The 18,317-nt window shown below is 50.0% G+C and overlaps 1 protein-coding gene across 1 annotated transcript in view; it reads left to right on the top strand.

The window, feature by feature from the left end:
• The first annotated feature begins 1,568 nt into the window (after nt 1-1,568).
• Nucleotides 1,569-18,317, top strand: part of AGAP1 (ArfGAP with GTPase domain, ankyrin repeat and PH domain 1) — a 339,370-nt gene continuing 322,621 nt past the window's right edge. Inside the window, exons 1-2 of the mRNA XM_055079504.1 lie at nt 1,569-1,590; nt 1,935-2,069. Coding sequence (XP_054935479.1) covers nt 1,569-1,590; nt 1,935-2,069 — 157 coding nt within the window. The remainder of the gene's footprint in view (nt 1,591-1,934; nt 2,070-18,317) is intronic.

Genomic DNA, 18,317 nt, shown 5'->3' with positions numbered 1-18,317 from the left:
CCGCGGAGCGGCTGGGCCCGTGAGCCACGGCCGCTGAGCCTGCGCGTCCGGAGCCTGTGCTCCGCCACGGGAGAGGCCACAGCAGTGAGAGGCCCGCGTACCACAAAACAAACAAACAAACAAAAAAAAACAAAAAAAACCCCTTCTTTTCCTTAAGTGTTATGAAATCCAAGTCAAATTTCTTATTCTGTAAGGTAAGAAGACAGGACGAGATACTGTTTGAAGAAATCCCTCTAACAGGCCCTGCCAGGGAATGTTCTGGAACATCTATTTGAGGTGGCTCCGGTCATTGTCAGGGGAAGGGTCCTGGATCGTAGTTAGTTTCCCGAGAAGTAATTCAGAACCATCGGTTAAGCCTATTCCATGGGACTAGGAAAAAAAGAAAACCATAGGGAGTAAGGCAAAGAGAAAGAGGGGAAAAAAATCAATAAGTTATTCCCTCAAGATGTCCGTTTTGTTTACTACTTCCAGAAATTTGAGTGCCTCAGGCACTTCCTGAGCAACAGCAGACATTTAAAAGGTTGTCACTGTCTTGTGTGACTTACCCTGCTTTTCCCTGGGCTAGTACAGAAAATCCCCTTGGTGGGTTTTTGGTTAAAGAGAATGCTGAGTGTTTCCTGTAACTCGGGAGCTTTCGTGCCCTCGGGGACAATTCCCCGCCTGGAGCAGCCCCTGTAAAGGGCGTGTTGTCGCAGGGAGGCCCGCCGCCCGGAAGGTCTCAGCCCGTCCTCTGGTCCTGCGTGCGGGGCGCGTGGCTGCCCCCCAGTTACTCAGCAGTAACAGAATGAACGGGGAGGGGGAGGGGGCCTCGTGGATGCCGAGCTGAAAAAAAAGAAAGGGGGCTGCGTTTCTTTTTATTAGGAGACTCGTGGCTGGTGCCTGACATGTGTTTCGCGGCTCAGATGCCGCCATGTGTACACAGGTCCTGAAGGAGGTGAGGGGTGTCTCCCAGCCGAGCCATCTTTTTTTTTTTTTTTTTTTTTGATGTGGACCACTTTTAAAGTCTTCGTTGAGTTTGTTACAATATTGCTTCTATTTTATGTTCTGGTTTTTTTTGGCCCCGAGGCATGCGGGATCTCAGCTCCCCGACCGGGGATCGAACCCGCACCCCGTGCCTTGGGAGGCGAAGTCTTAACCACTGGACCGCCAGGGAAGTCCCCCACCCGAGCCACCTGTTAAGAGCCAACGTGGTTCGCACACTAGTCTGCGACACCCCCTCCGGTGCCTCAGGCCCCCTCCCGCTCCTGCCTCGCCCTTGGGTCCCCCTTAAAGCGGTAGGCGCTCTGCCGCCCCCTGCCCCAGACACCCTCCCCCACCCGCCAGCTGCTACAGGTGTGGCTTCTCTGACGCCTGCCCTGTGACCCAGCTCCTACCCTACATCCCATCCTACACCCGTCGTCCTTCCTCGTTTTTGTCTTACTTGTTTTCTGCCTCCCTCCCCAGCTGACCTAATGTCCCCTCTGTGAGAGCACAGATCTTTGTCCCTCTTGTTCCCTCGGGGGCATCCCCGTGCCTAGAACTGGGCCAGGCACCCAACAGGGCCCCGTGAGCATGTGTCCAGCGGGCAGATGGAGGGCGTGCGTTTCCCGGGTGCCGTGTGCCGAGAAGGTCACCGCACGTAGTGACCGTGTAGTTCTCCTTGTTAAAGCATTTTCCTCCGGAGCCACATTTAACTCTTACCCTTTCCTTCTGGTCTTTGGGGACATTCTTTTATTTCACATTCAGAAGCGGGATCCTCTGAAACACCTGATCATTGTGGTGTCTGGGATGATTATTTTGGGGATAAACGATGTTTTGAAAGCTCCGGGTCCTGAAAAGAATCCCAGCAGTGCTGAGTGTGGGGCAGGTTTTGAGCTCCTGGGGGCCGTGAGTGGCGGGACGCCCCCCGGCCGCTCGTGGTCACCGTGTCGCCGCTTCTTGTCGGTCTGTTGCAGATGCCATCAGCTCCACCAACCCGCGGGTCATCGACGACGCCAGGGCGCGGAAGCTCTCCAGCGACCTCAAGAGGTGCACGTACTACGAGACGTGCGCCACGTACGGGCTGAACGTGGAGAGGGTCTTCCAGGACGGTAAATACTCACGCTGTGCATGCGGCACCCATTCACCTCACACCGGTCGCTGGTCCACGCGGATGACGTGAGCCGGAGCGCCCCCTACAGGGAGGGGACCCTCAGCCCCAGGTCGCGCTCCGGGGCTGCCCTGAGCATCCGCCCTAAAGCATCCAGCCTGAAACGGTCCTGTGTGTACCACTGGTGACCTCTGCGCACAGGATGAGGCATTTCTCAAATGGTCACTTACGCGCAGGACGTGTCAGACATGCGCACGCGTCACTTCTGCTTCGCTGTAGATGCTCGTTCTTTGTTCAGCCCCATTAAGAGAAAAAAGGTTTAAGTATTTCATGTTCGGTTTGGAGGAGAGTAAGCAGAAAGGAGAGAGTCAAGTTTGGCCACGAGTAACTGCGCCTTAGGACCGGTGGCTGGGAGTGAGCGCCAGCATTCGGGAGTTGTGTCTTGTCTTGGCCTCCTTCCTGATCCCTCACCTCCAGGACGGCCACCCCTCAGGCGGGAAATTCTCCTGGCGGAGCCGAGGTTCCCCCGTACACGGCTGTGATGGCAGATACCAGGCCCGGAGGGCGGCGGGGAGAGCAGGTGGGGATGTGAGCGGGCGGTGGGGGGGTCTGGAGCAGGGAAGGTGGTCTCTGGTCTCGTGGGGTCGGGGAGGGTCCGGGGTAGGTTATAGCGTCAAAGACCCGGGAGAAGGGTGCTCCCGGCAGAGGCCCCCTCCTCTTCTGGCTAATCTGGTTTAGACCTACCTCTGCTTCCCCAGCTCTGTGCCCGGGCTTGCTGGGGGCTGAGCAGGGCGGCCGGGCTTGGTCTCCTTGGAGGCTGCCCCTGCTCCTGGGGTGGTGGAGGCCTTGCCCTGGGGAGACTGTTAATGCCAGGAAGAGTGGTAATGATGGGGCGCTCCCAGCACTTCCCCAGACCGGGCAGGTTACGCTTTTTTTTAAAAGATGTCCAAACGAGCTTTCAGAGGAAACTATAGGAATTCCACACTCTCGCCATTTTATTAAATTTCAAAGAGTGTGTCCATCTTTTAACTTTGCATTTTCTTCCACTTGCCTTAGCAGCCAGTTCCTTTTCTCAGCTTGCCATCTCTTTCCTCTTATCCGCCTCCCAGATAATTATCAGCCTCTTCCGTTTCTCAGCACATTTATCTTAGTTAGTCCCTCTACGTCACATTCCTTACCGCCTCTCCCAGCTCAGGAGTCTACCGAGAACGAGAACGGCCCCCAGTCCCCAGGGAGGGCTCTGCGTCCCCTTTGTCCTTCACCGCACGTTCACGTGGGCCTCCTCGGGCCCTGCCCACCCGTGCTGGGGAGCAGACCCCACCTGACAGCCGTTCAGGGCCAGTTTCTGCAGCTCCTTGAACGTTAGCGACACCGCGAGGCATGATGTACGGAAGCCTGTGGGGCTCTCCCGAGGGGTGGGCCCCAGGGGGCGAGGCTGCCGTCGCCCGGATAGTGGAAACCCCGGTGATGGTTACGGTGGAGTATTAACAGATGAAAGGTCTCCAGACTAGGGCCCAGGGGCCAAATCTGGCCAACAGCCTGTTTCTATAAACAGGCTTCTCTGTTTGCAGGCTGCGGGAGGGGTGGGCTGGGCTGCTCTTGGGTGTTGCCGCAGAGTTGAGTGGTTCCAGCAGGACCTTTTGGCCAGGAAGGCCTGAGACACCCTGGGGCCTTTTACAGAAGGTCTGCGCGTGCCTGACGTAGAGGATCGGCACTGAGTTGCACGGATGAGTTTCTCCCCCACGGTGACTGCTTTCCTTGTACGTTGATGGAGGTTTGCCAGTGTGAACTTCCCGTACATAAGTGAACTCCTCTCGTACGTAGTAATTTAGTACTCAGGGATGACAAGTTATGGAGCGTCCCTGCCCAGCGTCCAGGGTCTCCGAGGCAGTGGGCGGGCGCCGCCGCGCTGGGGGCACTTCTCTGTCATCCTCAAGCTGGAAGCTGGCAAGGGAAGCATGAGGAAGGACCTCTCCAAGAGCCGTTGGTTAAAGTGCCAGCGTTCCCATGCCTCGGCAGCTCCTCAGTGATTCCACTGGTGTGAGAACCACGTTAAACTCGAGGTGTGAGTTTTCACAGGCTTGCGAGATTTCCAGAACATTTTGTTGTTATTTTAGAAACGGTACATTCCCGTTGAGCGTTTGGATTGTACCAAGTCTGCAAAGGGAATAACATCCATGATACTGCAGCTTCTGTGACTGTTGTGATTTTATTCTTAAAATATTTTTATTTACATGAAGGTTAAGTTTCTAAAGTAAAATTGGGGTTACTCTGCATATCTTATGTGGTAATTAGATGGCAAACATTTTTATTTGTTAATCGTAAACTCTTGAATTGTTAGTGGTAAAAGTAGCGGTTAACCGAATGGGGAATATACTCAGTACTTGGAAATCATTAGCAATAACCATCCTTTTTAATCTTCAAGGGAAGAAAAAAAAAAAAAAAAAAAAAAAAAAACTTGGAAGGTTTATAGCTAAAGAACTCGGGGCTCAGAAAAGTCACGTAACTTGACCAAAGGTACTCGCGTGGATTGGACCCCAGTCTCGGGAGCCGGGAGCCTAGAGCCTTAACCATTTTGTCATTAAAACGGAGCATCTGGGTCCTGCCCACGTAGCCGGGGCAGGCTGGGGGCAGGGTACACTTTCACTGCACAGGTTCAGTGCCCACTCACGGACTCGGTTTATCTGGATTTCTTTTTTGACTTCAGGGCTTTCTCTGTGCCCTAGGGCTTACTTTTATTTGTGCACTTTTTATATCTTTGCATGGTAGAAAATTTTTTTTAAAAGCATGTGACTTCTGTGTAACCATTAGCTTATCGATCGAAGAAGCATCCAGACCTGGTGTGTTACCCCAGCTCTGACCTCCACCTGCTCCTGCAGGCCCAGCTCCCGATCAGCTGACTGCCCAGCTTGCTTTGTAAGAGACCAGGGACCTTAGTCTTTGCTTCTTTAACTGTCCTAAAACAGAAGACAGAATGCGAAAATAATGGAGAAGTGGGATGGTTTTGCTGGTGTCGTTGTCACATATCTCCTGGAAGGTGATTCAGGAGGGAGGTTCTCTGTTAGCTTCTCGCTGTCAGGAGGAAGCGAAGTAGGTTGGTTGTTGCGTTCGTTCGTTCGTTCCCTTAGTTGAGCACCAGGCTTGCTCATGCCTGGAAGCACAGTCAGGGCCCCTGTCTTGGTGAAGTGAAAGTCCAGCAGGGAAGATAAACGTAGAACAGTCACCCAGAAATGCAGGCGGCATCTTGCCTGGGGGCGGAGAAGAGGTAGTGCCGGACTAGGGTGCTTTCCGTCGCCCCTGCTCGACAGCCTGGGGTCACCCTCTGCTTCTTAGTTTGTGTAGCTTGTGGAGCAAAATGGTCTGGCCTGCACGGGTTGGGTGGGGGGGGGCGGTTCCTGTGAGTCAGATTCACCTTTTGAGAATTAATACACTCACTGCTTTTTACTTAATCTGGGCAGCTGAATCTGGCTTGGGGCCTGGTTACCCATCTGTTTGTCTGGGTTCCCAGAAGGGCCCTACGGGGCCCACCCCATGTCTCTCAGTCCCATTCTGTGCTGCTTTGTTGGCCCCTGGCTGTGTCTGGGAGAGGAACCGCAGGCTGTTGTATTTTTAATGTGACAGTGATTTCTGTGTTTGGCGTTCAGTTTTTTGAAAGTCCCTGGTCGTTTGTCCAGATTAGGGCCTGGATACGTGCAGAAACAGGATTGCAGCAAATAACGTTCATTCTCGGCAGGTATCGTTTCTCTGGTGTTGTAATTTTTTTTTTTTTAAAAAGAAAAGTGTCACCTTCTATAAAGGAACCGTGTCTGAGTGGCCAGAGCCCTTGCGGTGAGCACGGTCTTTCGTGGCGTTCTAGTTCAGCCTCAGGGCAGGTGAAGGAAGGTGGTGTTGCTGGTGGGAGCTTTCAAGCGAGACGTTCAGTGATAACCTCAAATAAACACCACTTAACGACAAAAGTAAATTCTTCCCTCAGAAGACCAAGCAGGGCTTAAAGGTAGTGAAAAGTCATTGGTGTGGGTGGTGAAAGTGCCCCTGGGAGGGTGCCGTGCGCCATCTTGGGAGCAAGAAGGTCTTCACGATAGAGCAGCCACGATTTTAGTTTCCTGGGGTTGGGTTTTGGAGACCGTGGATTTTACTCACGCTTTGATCACTATTAAATATCTCACCTTATATCGGGTGTCCGTGTTTGTAGCTTGTCTTGCCGAGAGTGACAGTGGTGTGTGATGGACATGTGATGAGCGTAGTGATTTGTGTCACAGAGCAGTTATCTTAGCCTGGGGAATGAGGGAGGATCCGTTCTTTCGTTTGTTTTGGCGTTTTGTGGAAGAGAGCTGATGGACCCCTAAGGTTTTGGCGGTATATTTTATAATTTTTAAATTACGGCAGCTGGCTTGCATATTTTAAAGATCCCTGATACCTAAAGAAGAGCGGCTTCCCTTTATACAGAGCGCGAAGTAGAACCAGCTGGCGGTACAGAACACCCTGTTGTCTTTCCCTTATCTAAGCTGCTTTGTGCCCTTCCCCTCCCTCCTTCCCTCCCCCCTCGCTCCTCCCCCCGCCCCCAGAATGAGTTGATGTAGATTTATATGAATCGTAAACAGTATTGTTTCATGTATAGGATGTTCTGTTATTCCTTCCAGCATCAGTTGTACGCAGAATTTAACATTCTTGCACATACATTCTAAAGTTGTAGTCATTTGTTAAATCCTAATTCAGAGCATCCTATTGTACACATTAAGGCATACTCCCCACTAAAGGTTTAACTTCTTAAGCTTGTATTCATTGAACGGTAGGAAACCTACCTGCAGAATTTTGCTCTGACAATCATTGGTGGACCAGCTGAAGATCCATGTAGACCAAGATGTAGATAAATTGCAAATTGCCATCCTGCTTAATTCTCCCCAAAGGCTGCTGGATTTTGTCACTGGGTTGTTTGTCAAGGATAGTTTAGTGATCTCACGTGGGAGACCTTTTGTTCTAGGATGGATCTGCTTTATTAAAAGAAACAATTTAGTTTTAGGTACATGTGGTTGGAAAAGCTGGGCAATAGCATTTGAAGGTCTCTGTCTGCCTATTGCCAAACCTTCTGCTTACTGAGGCTTCTCCTCCAGTTGTCCTGGGGGTGGACGTTTATCTGTAGCAGTCCCCATCCTAGGAAGATTCATGTCAGTCTTTTGACACCATCGCCCAGCTCTTTATTTCTTTTTTTTTTTTATTGGGGTATAGTTGCTTTACAATGTTATGTTCGTTCCTGCCGTACAGCGAAGTGAATCAGCTCTACGTATACATACATCCCCATGTCCCCTCCCTCTTGGACACCCCCCTCCCCATCCCCCCCATCTGGGTCACCACAGAGCACCGAGCTGAGGTCCCCGCGCTATACAGTAGGTTCCCCTTAGCTATCTGTTTTACACATGGTAGTGTATCTATGTCAGTCCCAATCTCCCAATTCAACCCACCCCAGCTCTTCAGATTTGTGCTGCAGTCAGCATTCCGGAAAGCGCTTTCGTAGAAACTGTTCTGCTTGGGTTTCACGCCTGCCGGGGGTCGGCTCCCTCATGCGAGGCCTGAGCCCCGAGAGATCGCAGACCCGCCCCGGGTCCTGTGGTAGCGCACACAGCCTCAGTCTGCTTCCCAGCCTTTGCTTCCAAAGACTGAAACCCTGATGTACAGAGAATGCCCTTTCACATGAAACGTCTGCAGCTGCTTGGCCCTAATTACAGGGGTGTCCAGTACAAGGGTAGCTGTATTAATGAGCCCAGTTTGTGCAACCTAATTGCATGTGTTAGGGCGTCATTAAGTGTAAGCAGTCTTCTGGGCTTTTCTCCCCAGTGTAGCATCATCTGGCACCGTTTTGTCTTGTTTACATCCCAGTCTTCTGTTCCTCCTGTTGAGGGATGTGTCAGGCCTATTCCATTCTTTCCTGGAACCAGCTTCATTTTCACCGGCGGGGTGGCCTATTTTATTATTTGTAGTGTTGCTGTTGTTTTTCTCCTTTTTTTTTTTATTATGTTAGAGATTAGATTGGAGCCAATTTATTGTTTTATATATATATATATATATATGTTTTCTTTTCCAAAAGAGTACTTTCAAAGATAAGATTTTTCATGTTCAAAAGCAAGCCATGTGTGCCCATTTGACATTTAATATATATCGAAAAGGTGAACTAATTAAGTTGTTAAGTGTCATTAAGTATCTTAATACGTACTTTTTTATCTTTTGTGATAACGACTGATGTTTATATCGCAGTTTACGGGCTTACGGTGTCAGGTAGTAGATCTCACGAGGCCTGATGTGTAGTTGGGAGCCACGTTCTCTGAGGGCTTGGCTTCCTAAAGTCACGTCGCACGGCTGGTGACGGGCCCGTGTGTCCGTTCTCTGTGTTCACTGCACCTCTGTGCCCACGCCCTCCCCGCCCTCTCTCGCTGCCCTCTTTGCAGTGGGAAGTTGTATACGCAGGACTTCCTGGGACAGCTGGTTGGTTAGTGTGTGTTAGGATGGGGCAAAAAAGGTTCAGCCGCTTAAATTACCCTTTTTAAAGGGGCTCACTAGTTTAAAACTTCCCAAGAACAGGGATGACGTGAAGAACGTTACCTGCCTAAGACCTACGTAGCGCTCTCGTGGTGACGCTAAGGTGGGGGGCAGAAGAAAAGGAAAACGGTCATCAGGTTCCTCTCAAGTTAACTGCTTGAGTCTTACAAGGGGGTCTTGACCCTGGTTTTGCGGCTGCCCTGATGCCATCATTAACCACAGGTGTCTTTGGCTGTCACTGCCTGGTAGCTTTTAACATGGCCTCATTCCCTGGAAATTAGAATCTGCAAGTTGTTTCCGAAAGAGCCGTACCTGGCCCATCGCGGATCACCTCTCACCGAACTGAAAACACCCCGAGCGCTGAGTAGACTTTTGGTTGAGCCTGTGAGTGGAGGGGGCGTGGAGCGATTAGGGAAGCGTAGGCCTGGGGAGGCGGTTCTCCTTGTGCTGTAACCCTCGTGTGTGTTTGCGTGAGAAAGTGTTGACATGATTTATAGTAACGATTTTTATGAAACATGACATTGTCCATACCGCTTATATGTGCATTTTCAAATGCAGTGAATTTCTTAACTAGGGAAGCTTTCTCTGTAACAGGGTTAAATCACAAATCGAAGTAATGAATGAATGCCAGAAGTAAAATAGCAACACTTGGTGTAGTAAACTGTATTCTCAGAGGCAACGAAAACGAAAGAAAAACGGAAGAACTTTTGAGTTACTCTCCTGTTTTTAGAAAAAAACCTTTGGGCTCGAAAGTTCTTCGGGGTGGGCAATTTTCAACACATGTGTTCCAGATGAGCCCGGTGCGTCTGGCACGTGATCTGTAACCAGCTCTTCCAGACACGGTGAACAGGTAGGGAGTGTATCAAGGGTGGGACCAGTGACTGGGCTTCGCCGAGCAATCGGGGCTAAGAGGTGATGAACCTTGAATAACTCAAGTGTGTTAAAACGTGATTATTGTCACCAGTATGAAATCAGCTCGTTCCTTATTTGGAGTCTCTTTGCCTAGAAGTTGCCCTTTTTAAGAATTTATCTCCCATCGTGTTCAGTGGACCCAGAGGTCCACTGATAATTCCTTTTAAAGAGGAATTATCTCCTTGGAATATTGACTGATTTGCTTAAAATCACTTATCCAAAATGACAGTTTTTAGGTGGGGGGGGGAATTTTCTAAATTTCCAGTGTGGTTCACCCTCCACAGACTGCAGCTACTGGCCTTAACAATACGGAATCAGGTGTGAAATGATAATTCTTAAACTAGTTTCTGATACGGGTAGAAGGAACCATTACAAGGAGAGGCATTTTAACTCTTTAAAAAAATAACATAGAAGTCATCTGAAAGTCTTTATCAAGACTGATGATATTATAAACAGCGAGAGACAGTAAGCCATCTTTCATCTCATGGTGTCGTGGAATGTTGTGTTGATAGAGGCTTGGATCTTTTCCGGCAGTTTCTTACCCTGAGTCTGGACTTGTCGTGCTGGGCTTCCCTTGGGAGCATTGAGTGGGTCCCAGCGTTCGTGTAAGTGCACAGAAATGCCCGAGTTAACTCTCACACTACCAACACGAGGCCATTAAACACACTATTAGTAAATGTGCTGTGTTTTGATTTTCACGTTGAGAGCCTATCTTTTGCTCAGAGAATTAATTTTATCAATGCCATAGAAAATGGTTCTTTTAATACTTTGCCACACTGTGGCATCAGAGCTGTGTTTTGCCCCAGGATTCCTCTTAATGACTTGAGCCAGCTTGAATTAGCTTGATGTATCATTAATGCATACAAATGGCTTTTATTTTTGTTCATAATCTGTTCATAAAGCCACGGCATTCTGCTCTTTCTAATGTTTTTAAGATGATTAAACGGTGATGTATTTTTTGACCTATTTAACCCTCCACAGAGTCTCTGATCAAAAGAATATGAAGATGTGGCTTAACTAGGATCGTCAGAAGTTGTTACGATCTGTAGCTGATGTTTCCAAGTTATTCTGAAGTCTTCTATTTATTTTATAACAGTTTTTTCCCTTATAGAACATGGACATAGCCAGATTTTTTTTTAATTGAAGTGTAGCTGATTTACAATGTTGTTTAATTTCTGCAAAGTGATTCAGTTATATGTATATTCAGTTATATATATATTTTCAGTTATACGTATATGTATACACACACACACACACACACACACACACACACACACACACACACACTTATATTCTTCTCCATTATGGTTCATCATAGGATATTGAATGTAGTTCCCTGTGCTCTACAGAAGGACCTTGTTGTTTACCGATTCTGTATATAATAGCTCACATCTGCTAATCCCAGCCTCCCACTCCATCTCTCCCCCCACCGCCCTCCCCCTTGGCAACCACAAGTCTGTTTTCTGACAGCCAGATTTTGAGTAACTTATGCTCGTTGAGGAACCGCCCACTACCCACTGGGTTATAGCAGCACCAAATTGGTTCAGTTCGTGAAAGACAAAAGTAATCCTCAAAGGAGGTTGACTTTTAGTTAGTTGTGAGATGCTTTGATACGAGAAAGCATAGCTTCTCCCCGTGGACTTGGGTGTTTTTTACATGCTGCTTGTCAGGTGAACCTGGCCAGACGCTGGCTCCAGGAGTGAGTGGGGAAGCCAGGCTTGGAGCAGATGGTGGGCCCCCCAAAGACCGGGCTCTGGAGTCTGGGGCTAGTTTGTGTATTTAGTGCAGGGCCATTGGAAATTTTGTGAAGCGGAGAATGATGCGTTAACACCTCTGTCAATGATCATCCCTGATTTGGGGAAAAGTCAACTGGGAAAAGTGGATTGTAAATTTGTCTACAAGAGACACGGAGGTAAAGACTTTGATGAGTAAGTTGGGTTTTGTGAGACTTGCCAAAGAAAAGAGAGAGATGATTTTTAAAGGTTATGAAATATGGAAATAAATACCACCCGGAAGACCACCACGCACTGGCTGTTATCATTAAGGCCTGGGAAGGGGAGTGTACACGGATGCCCACGTGTTTGAAAAAAATGGATCCTCGGGCATTCTGATGTTTTACAACCTTTTTCACAAAAATACTTTTTCTACAAAATAGTTGCTCATTTTTGCACTGCATTCGTTGAGTGACTGTGACAACTTTTTGACCCAGTCTCTATTAGACATTTTGTGACCCCTCCCTCCATTTATTTATTGTTTTAGAATTAATGCTTCAGTGCTTGGCTCTTTGCCTAAAGCTGCATCTCCGTCCTTTATCGTTTCTTTAGGACACACCTCCAGACGTGAGCCCGCTGGTCAGCGACTTGCTTAGCTTTAAAGCTTTTGGTCCTTGTGGTTTGATGGCCTTAACCTTCTGGGGAGTCTGTATCAACTCAGGTTTCCTCCGGCAGGCGTCCTTTTTCTGCACTCTGGCCGCCGTGGGTATTTTCATTTTAAAAGCGCTTATTGTTTATAGACAGAAAATAATCATAACTTCCAGTTTTTTCCAAATATTACTTTCAGTAGGTCTGTCCCTTAATAAAAAAAAAAAAGCTCATTTGTTAGGAGGTAGCAGCCAGTTTCTTGGCTGGGATGATACGTGGGGAGCAGGGCGTCCTTGCTGCTCCCACAGACGTGCCCTCTCGGGTATACCAGGTGGGTTCTCTGAGCACCCCGCTCCCCAGAGGGCAGCCGGGCCCCGAGCCTGGTCCCCAGACCCGTGCAGAGCCGTGACTTCAGCAGCTGGATGTCGGAAGTGCAGTGTGTTCCCTCAGACTTTCTCACCGGCGCCGCCTGTGTCACCGCGGAGACAGACCCCCGACGTGAAGTGACTCCTGAGGGAAGCAGAGAGAACACCCAGGCCCTTGGGTTTGGACCTGCCCCTCATTTCCTTGCGGGGACGAGGCTGCAGAGCAGGGCAGCCGTGGGGCAGGTCCCCGGGCCGCCATTCTGGGTCCTCCTCCTGGGTTGGGCGTGGAACTTCTTCTCGACCCATGTTTCCCAGATGCTCGAAGCACATCCTCCCTTTGGGGGAACATAAAACTCTTATTTCATTATCAAGTGTCTGAAATGTCAAAATTTGCGAACCCACGCGAGTCACTGCTGTGAACACGGAAGAAAGAAAACGTAAGCATGTGCTCTTTTCACACCGTGTCCTGGGCACCTGTGTCAGCCGCCGAGAGCACAGGTGGTGCTGCCTGATTTCCTGTCTCTGCAGGTCCCCCAGGTGCTGCCGTGTTCAGTCACATGCCCTTCAGTGGGCGCACGTGGGACCTGCAAGCCTGTACTTAAATATGTGATTAATAGACAGCAGTCAGCCCTAAAAGAAAAGAGAACCTAAGGCGTGTTCGTCGGGAGTCATCTGGCCAGCTACCGTGTCACCTGGCCCCAGGTGCCACCCCCTTAGAGGGCTGTGCGGTTCTTTCCCTTGTGCGTGTCTCCGTCTGCAGGGGGCGCTGCGACCCGACCCTGGCCAGCTATGCTCCACGTGCAGCCATAGTTCAAGGAGGAATGTTTTGTCTGTGAACTTTGGCACTTCGGGAAACTCCCTCATATTTAACTGGTGTGTAAACCAAATGAAAAAATACTGAGCGCCGGTGCAGTCGCCTGGATGTTAGGGAGTACTCCCATCCATGCACCCGGATTTCAGTGTTAAATGAAATATACCCAGGTGTCTTCTGCATTTAAGTTCATTTCTTGCCTGACCTGCGGGCTTGTAGACTTTCACGTCCGGAAGGACCTGAGACCGCTGTCCCCGCTCAACTGCTCGCTTGACGACGAGCGAGGGGCAGGGCCCCTGGGGCCGGTTCCGCCAGGGAGGGAGCTTAGCAGCAAAGCAGAAGCTGGAAATTTGATCTGCGTCTCTTGCCTGCACAGTTCTACCTTTGTGCTGAAAATGTTATACTCAAAAGCCTCTGATTACATTTTAAACCTGGTAGTGAACGAAAATGCTCCTTTAAGCGATCATTATTTTTAATACAGTGTAGGCCATTTCACCAGTGAGGGAGCTTGGCTTAGACGCAGTGCTGTAATTATCCATTGTAATATTTCGGATAAACTGTCTAATAAAAACACATTCACACAGACTCTTTTCTTTATGTGATAGAATATGTGGGTAATAGTACGAGATCTGTGACAGGATCTCTGAGATTCAATGAAACTATAGCAAAAGGAAAATTACTCAATTTTGTAATTTAGTAAGATGCCACTAGGGGGCATCGGAAGAGCTCGTAAGGATGATTCTCACATATTTTTAACTTTTGCTGTCACTGTGCGGAATACAGACGTAATAAAACTAACACACTGGTTTAAGAGGCCATTTAGACCTGTAATAAGATACACTCCATAAAGTGTGTGAAGTTACTGGATCAGCGGTGCACGAAGGCAGAAGTAAAGTTTCATTCACTCATTGGAGTGGGGAGGAGAATCCAATAAAAAAAGATGAAACGGTGTAGTCTGTGGACCCAGATCCCCTTTTCCTAATTTTGCCTCTCGTGTAACCTTAGAGAAGAATCAACGAACGTTTGGCAAACGATGTGCTTAGTTTTTAACACAGTAAATGGATCGATTCAGCCTGCCATTCTCTTTCAGCAGAAGCCACCAAGAGTTCCGTCGGCCTGAGTGACAGCCCAGGCTCCCCACTTTAGGGCCTGCACCCTTGATCGGAAGGCAGGTGGAGCACAGGCCGCTCTCTCGCCGGCGCCCGGGCCAGGCAGGTGTCCGGGGCGGAGCCCTGGCCATCAGCTCCCCTGCCCAGCTGTTGCCTCTCCCTGTTTGGGGGAGACTGTGGGCTCTTCATGCTGCCTGGTAGCTATAGCGATGAGACAGACGACAGTCAGGCTGACATTCCCGGGCAGGAGGGACAGAGTGGATCAGTTTGGGGAAACACGGATGTTCTTTTCTGCGCAGGTGAGCACCGTTACCGAGAGTGGTCAGGTGCCGAATGGTTGGTTTGTAGGCACCTGAAGTGTAGAGGACCCTTCCGGAGGACTGGCCGTTGTTGCCTCTTGCTGTGGACCAGCAGTGGGCTGGGGGCGCGCCGGAGAGAAAAGAGTCTCTGCCAGAGACTGCATTTGCCTTGGGCGAATCTTTTCGTTTCTTGAGATGGTGGGGTTTTGTTTTGTTCTGTTAGTTCTTTTCCCCCTAAGGTGGATAGCTTCTCCCTGTTACTTTCCATTTATTTGTATTTTGCTTTCACCCTTTATTTTCTCCCACTGCATAATTTCCATTAGACGCTGTAGCATCTCAGCTCAGAAAATTTTCAATTTCTTTATTTGGAAAATGGGACTAATTGCACATTTGGTACTTCCAGTGAGAAGTATATCAAGTCACAGCCTCTTCTATATAGATTTTTTTTAATAGGTTACTTACAAATGGAGTGTTTAGAATTTATAAGAAAATATAACTTGGAGAGTTCTACAATTTTCAGTCCTTGGAATAGTGGGGACAGGGCAGAATATTTTGAGCAAGAAGAGAAGTTAGGTAGAAGTGGGGTAAATGCATCCAAATGAGGCGTAAGAGCCCCTCTGGGAGGGCAGCTTTCACAGACTTCCTTTTAGAGCCAGAGACTGTTTTACCAGCCCCTGCAAATGAGAGCATTAGAGGGAGGGCGTGTGGAGATGGGGCAGTGACCCAAGTGGCAGGTATTTCCACTGCATTCAATACACACTTTCTGCATTAAACCACTCACAAGGCACCAGGGTGGGTCCACAGGCCCTGCAGAAAGTGAGCCCGGCTCCGTAGCGAGCTGGGGATGCGCACACGCTCGAGGGTCGGCGGGTGGTTGACGGTGTCCTGGGAACCCTCGTATTCTGAGCGGGGGCTCCAGGGGCCCAGGCTCCAGCTCAGCCAGAGCAGCCGGCTGAATCCTTCCTTCTTGGCGTTGCCTGATGAAGTTCTTCTGCAAGAAGAAGAGCCGCTGCCAGAGGACAGTTTGAAGAACAGTGATCTCATAAATACATCCCTGATGACGGAGTATCCTCAACGAGTATCCTGATGGATCAAGTAATTCAAGATAAATGTGGGTGAAAATGCCCATAAAATCAGATTCGAGGGCTTCCCTGGTGGCGCAGTGGTTGAGAATCTGCCTGCCGATGCAGGGGACACGGGTTCGCGCCCCGGTCCGGGAGGATCCCACGTGCCGCGGAGCGGCTGGGCCCGTGAGCCGTGGCCGCTGAGCCTGCGCGTCCGGAGCCTGTGCTCCGCAACGGGAGAGGCCACGACAGTGAGAGGCCCGCATACCGCAAAAAAAAAAAAAAAATCAGATTCGAAACTGTGAGCAGGGGCTCTTTTCCCGGACACCTTGCTTTCCCGGACGTCTCCCTCCTTTGTCTCCTGCCCTTTCTCCCTAAATGGTCCCTAGAGAAATGCAGTTAGTTGGGCAGGTCACACTATTGTGTGCTACAGGGACAGTTAGGAGGCCGTTGAAGAAATGAGATGATAGCCAGAGGACATCATTCAGCGTGATATGTCATTAACTCGCTTGCTATAAATATGATGGCTGAAATAAGGAGGGAGAGTGGAGAAGAGCCAGGCCCATGAGTAGGACTCAGGTGCACCTGCCCCCGCCCACCTGGCCAGGTAACAGTGGGGAAGCGGAGCTCATTCTGTAGTTTTGCTGATGGTCAGGGTGCAGGAAGCCCAGGCTCCCTGAGTGAGTCCTGCACTGGGGGCGGGCATGTGTCCCTCGGCTGCACCCTTTCCATGGACTTTTGCTTTTCAGAGTCCTGCTTCACATCCATTTCCTCGAAAATACACATGTATATTTCACGTGTTATGTATTTCTGTATGTTTAAACGTTCATGTTCTTCCTGATTAGGGTAACACTTGTTTGTAAAAATACAGAAAACTGTTAACAAAGCCAATTAAAATCACCCGTGACCCCACCGCCTCGTGATAAACATTTTATCGTATGTCCATCTAGTCAGTCTAGTCATTCAGTACTTTTAAAACAAAACGGGCATTTTATTCTATATCCTTGTTAATAACCTGCTTTTAAAAGACCCGGGAATAGTTTCTACATTGTTTAATTTGCACTGTGCCTTCATGACTTCACAGCATTCCTTTCTATGCTGGCATCTGCCAGCCTGGATTCACCAACCCTGGAGACAGAAGGCTGGTCTGCAGACTCACCTTCTCTAGATCCTTTCCCTGAATATCTCAAGTGCCCCCCGCCTGCTCACAGCATCTTAGGTTCTGACCATTCAGATCAGGCGCCATCAGCTGTGACGCTCCCAGCCCTGCCTGGGAGAGGTGCTCGCGGGGGGCGGGGGGGAGGTCCGGGTGGGCGGCTGCACGTCCCGCTGCCTGTGTGCACGAGACATTAGCCTGTCGGGTCCCCCCTCCTGCATCTCTGATCACCAGAGATGGGTGGTTACAGATGGGCCTCCAGGTAGGTAGACTGGAAGAAGAGAGTCTGTCTCTTTGGTGTGTAGATTTCTCTTGGGAAACAAAGGAATCGATACCATTAAATACATTGGACAAAAATCATAAAGGACCAGATAGGCTCATTTTATGGACCCCTTTCTTTCTGGCAAATGACCAGAACTAAGCCACATTTTATAACGATCCATTCCTAAATCTCATGTATTCATTTTTCCAAATACAAATCCTTCTAAAAAAAAAAATTAAAAGCTTAAATGGAAGGACAAGTGGTCATTTCAGAATTTCATTAAAACTAATTAGAAAAGCTGGTGGATATGGGGGAAAAGTATGCCTTTGGTGGAGTTCCCTCATCAGTGTTAGGAAAACGGCGCTTGAAGTGACAGGTTCCAAAGCTGAGGAATCTCTGAGCCACAGCCTGAGACGGTGTGGTTGCCGGAAGAATGATCCCCCCGAAGATTTGCACGTCCTGATCCCTGGAACCTGTGGATATACCTTAAGAGGCAAAAAGGGTTTCACAGGTGTGGTTACGTGTCTTCAGATGGGGCTCGTGGATGTTCTGGTTGGGCCCTGGAAGCAGTTGCATTTGTCCCTTGTAAGGGGGAGGCACGGGTTTGAGCGCACGCGCAGGGGAGGTGACACCTGAGGACGGAGCGGAGGGAGTTGAAGGCAGAGGGATGCGGCCCCAAGCCAAGGAACGCCCGCGGCCACCAGAAGCTGGGGAAGCAAGAAACAGGTTCTCCCTGGAGCCTCTGGAGAGAGCACAGCCGTGCCAGCACCTTGATTTCAGCCAAGCAACACAGCTGTTGGACTCGGCCTCTGGAACTGTGAGAGAACAGGTTTCCGCTGATTCCAAGCCGTCTGTTCTGCGGGGATTTGCTAGGGCAGCCCTAGGAGGCTCCTGCAGACAGAAGGGGGCCGGGTGACTCGAGAAGGCAGGAGGAAGCTCCGTGTGTCAGCTGTGCCTGCCGTGGTGATGCAGGAGCCTGGGAAAGGGGCCTGAGGGAGCCGCCCGGAGCTCAGCCGCCCGCCGGGCACGTGCGCACCTGGAAGGAGAGGCACTGCCAGGAGCCTGTGCGCGCGACACGGCTTTCTACGGCCAGGCGGACGCGGGGCTCGTGGGGGGCGTGACAAGGACAGGAGTGGCTTTAAGTGGGGTTGAGGGCGAGGAGGCAGGACTCTGACGGCTGGAGCGGGTGACCGCGCGCTCGCCGGTGACCAGAGGCCGCGGAGAGCTCTGGTCTGCTCTCTGGTCTTCCCGGGGGGAGCGATCCCAGCCTGCAGGGGCCCGAGCGGGCTCAGGCCGGGCCCGGGTGGTCAGACGGCTGGCGTTTTCCAGCCGTTCCGGTCCCCGAAATCAGGGCCACTCACCTTAATTCTTGCTTTTCCC

The sequence above is a fragment of the Physeter macrocephalus genome, chromosome 2 (assembly GCF_002837175.3).
Source record: "Physeter macrocephalus isolate SW-GA chromosome 2, ASM283717v5, whole genome shotgun sequence".
Taxonomy (NCBI): domain Eukaryota; kingdom Metazoa; phylum Chordata; class Mammalia; order Artiodactyla; family Physeteridae; genus Physeter; species Physeter macrocephalus.
Note: the sequence above shows the minus strand (reverse complement) of the source record. Positions and strands in the feature narration are given on the sequence as shown.